Source organism: Medicago sativa, chromosome 4, assembly GCF_051527215.1.
Source record: "Medicago sativa cultivar Bolivia chromosome 4, Bolivia_mono, whole genome shotgun sequence".
Classification (NCBI taxonomy): domain Eukaryota; kingdom Viridiplantae; phylum Streptophyta; class Magnoliopsida; order Fabales; family Fabaceae; genus Medicago; species Medicago sativa.
In genome coordinates this window covers 94765924-94768917 of record NC_140752.1, presented here as the reverse complement: position 1 = coordinate 94768917, position 2994 = coordinate 94765924, and the positions used below count along the sequence as shown (strand labels likewise).

At 33.1% G+C, this 2994-nt stretch overlaps 1 protein-coding gene across 1 annotated transcript; it reads right to left on the bottom strand.

Moving 5' to 3' along the window:
• Positions 1-580: 580 nt before the first annotated feature.
• LOC146934062 (Sterile alpha motif (SAM) domain-containing protein) lies at positions 581-2677 on the bottom strand. The gene has a single exon (XM_085705911.1). The coding sequence runs from the start codon at positions 1953-1955 to the stop codon at positions 1122-1124; it is 834 nt and encodes a 277-aa protein (XP_085562037.1). The 5' UTR covers positions 1956-2677; the 3' UTR covers positions 581-1121.
• Positions 2678-2994: the final 317 nt, after the last annotated feature.

Below are 2994 nucleotides of genomic sequence, written 5' to 3'. Positions count from 1 at the left end.
TCTCATCCAAACATGCACTTAGGTGGTGGCTCCATCACTGGATAAAGAAAACAAAAAGAATCCAGTTGCCAATTGCAATGTATCTCTTCCTAGCGAGAATTCCAGCAACGAACCACCATCAAATCTACACTTCCTCAAAAGGGTTCCGATATCATAGCATATGAACCCAAGAACAAAGAGCTTTGGGGAAAGCAGCTAACAGTAACCACAAAGACCAGCTCAAAGAATTACATTAATCCCAGTTATTATATTATAGAGAACAGATTCCACCATTAAGTCCCTAAGTGGATTTACAAAGTCGTAAACTTCAAATCAAACTAGTACTCAGTGTTGAGTTTTGACAGTTGCTGCAGAGACAGGCATTGCCAATGGCATTATTCTAAACAATGTAACTAAGAAGAATCAGAGCATTCCATCAAATCCACGATAATCACATCAAAGTTTTGAATGACTAGTTAGTTAAGTTTTGAAAAACTGTTACTATTGGTTGAAGGACCACCACATCATAGCATCCACATAAAAAATGAAAAAGACTTGAGCAGACAAAGTTTACATAAGTAATAAGTTGTGTAAAAAGCAATTCAAAATCGACAATATATATCACTTTAAATGTAAATTAATTACATGGCACAAGGATGTTTGTATATGAATATGAATTGGTGATGCATCAAATATTGAATGATTTAGCCAACACAACTTTTGTTGTAAACAAGGTCTACATAACAAAAATTCAAGACTGACAATTGTATCCTTGGTATTCCGATGGATAGCACGAAGCGGCATAAATTCCCTTTCCTTCTAAGAAAGAGTGCTACAATGTGCTTATTTTTTAACCTCATATTAATCTATCTGAGTTATCAAATGACAACAATACAACTAGAATTACTTCATGAAATGAAAAAACAACAAATTGCTCGAACAAAACTTGCAGTTATATGTACTTGCATTGGGTTTTAAAAAGGACGTTTCTCAAATGAGAACCTAACGATTCCAAGTCTAAAAAAAAGTAATGGGAGAACATATTAAAACTCAGTTCAGACATGCATCTGAATTTTGCTATGGCCGAGAATCCTTTCCTTCCCTGCTAGTACTAAAAAAGAAAAACAAGTAAATCTAAGTACTCAAGAGAAGCCCTTACCAAGCTTCTGAATAGCGCAGTACAGTTTTCTTCTCGATCCAACAGCATTAATTCCCATATCTTTGAGATCCTCTAGCGTCAACATGGGCAAAACTTCATCATCAACTTCATGCACTTCAAACACGGGCGCATAACGACCTAATCCCAACCCATTAAGCCAAATCCTAATCCCATCTTCACCAGACCTAATCCTATCACCATTTTCAGATGGCCCAGATAACTCAATCCCATCATTATGATCCCTACTCTTAAAACTCCTTCTATGCCCATCAATCCCTAAATTGTCCATTGAATGAATAGGACTTTGTTCTTTCAAAGGACTTTCGGAATTTTCCACATCAAATTCTCTATACCCATCATCCACATCTTCAGCACCACTATACTTTTCCTCAACAATACCACCACCGGTTTCATCAATTCTAGAAACCCAATTCGATCTAACTCTCTTAGTAGCAACAGAACCTCTCTTCTTTGATTCTTTAACCTTCCAGCTACCAATTGCAACAGTATTATCAATATTCCCTTCACCATCTAGGGTTTCATTGAATTCACCAATCGAACTCAAATTAGTTAAAGGTCGAATCTTTGAAGATTTACCTGAAGCAATTGAATCTTTGTCCTTGCGTTGATGATCGAAGGAGAGTTTCCAGCTCTTATTGTTGCGTCGGGCGTGAGTATCGTAAGGTGGGTCGACGCCAATATCACCTAATCGGACACTTGGTCTTCTCTGTCGCTTCGTTCCGATTGGTTCAGTTGAGTTCAAAATTAGGGTTCCGCCGCCGTTTATCTGCCCCTCCGCCGGTTGAATCTCCGCCATTTTCGAAATGAAATTGTGGAAGGTGAAGGGTTGAAAATGAGTGAGAAAGAGTGTGTACTTGTGTGTTGTGGTGTTTTGAAGTTGTGAGTGTTTGATTTTGTTTTATTAATTAACTTTTAGTTGTTCTATCTATCTATAACAAAGTGAAGTGAAGTGAAGTTGTACATTAACATTAGCTATAGCTATTTCATCCTCTGACTCTTTCTTTCTTTCCTCAAAGATTGCAATTGTGGTGAATCTGGTGGCTTCGAACAGGATCTACACTAGATACGTGTTACTGAATGTACTTTTTTTTTAAACGTTATTTTGGTTTTTTTTTTTTTTGGGTATAAATTATCAACATGACGTGGATATTTTTTTTTAAAATAGTCTTCTCTGTTACGCGCGAATAATATCTTTGGTTTATCCAAATATACTAAAGTTTAAATTTATTCGATCTTTTGTCTCTTGTTTTGAAACTTGATTTTACACCATTTTTATTGTTGATGATTTTTTTCGTTAATGTCAATCGTCACATTAATGATGATGTAACATTAGCAAAAATAAAAAATAAAAGAGTTAAATATGTTTTTGTCCTTATAAATATATCAATTTTTTGTTTTAGTCCCTTTAAATTATTTTTTAACTTTTAGTCCCTATAAAATTTTCAATCACTACCTTTGTTCCCTATTTTCAAGTTAATTTTTGTATTTTTTTTAATAAAATTTTGCAAAAAAAATAAAAATAAAAAATCTTTGCCCAAAAAAATTATTATTTTTTAACAAAACATAAATTAAATATGAATTTTTTACCTTAAAAAAATATAAAAATTCATATTTCATTCATTTTAAGTTAAAAAAATCTATTTTTTTTATAGATTCTTATAATATTATAAATTTTTCTAAAAAATTTTATTCAAAAACATGAATTCTACATATGAGTTTATTTTAAAGGATGGACCAAAAGTGAAGATGAAAAACTTCTGGGGGATTAAGAGTTGAAGAAATTTTTTAGAGGGACTAAAATGAAAAGTTGACATATTTATAGGGATCAAAAACAT

Coding starts and splice junctions, on each gene's coding strand:
- LOC146934062 (XM_085705911.1), bottom strand. CDS start 1,955: ATGGCGGAGATTCAACCGGCGGAGGGGCAGATAAACGGCGGCGGAACC.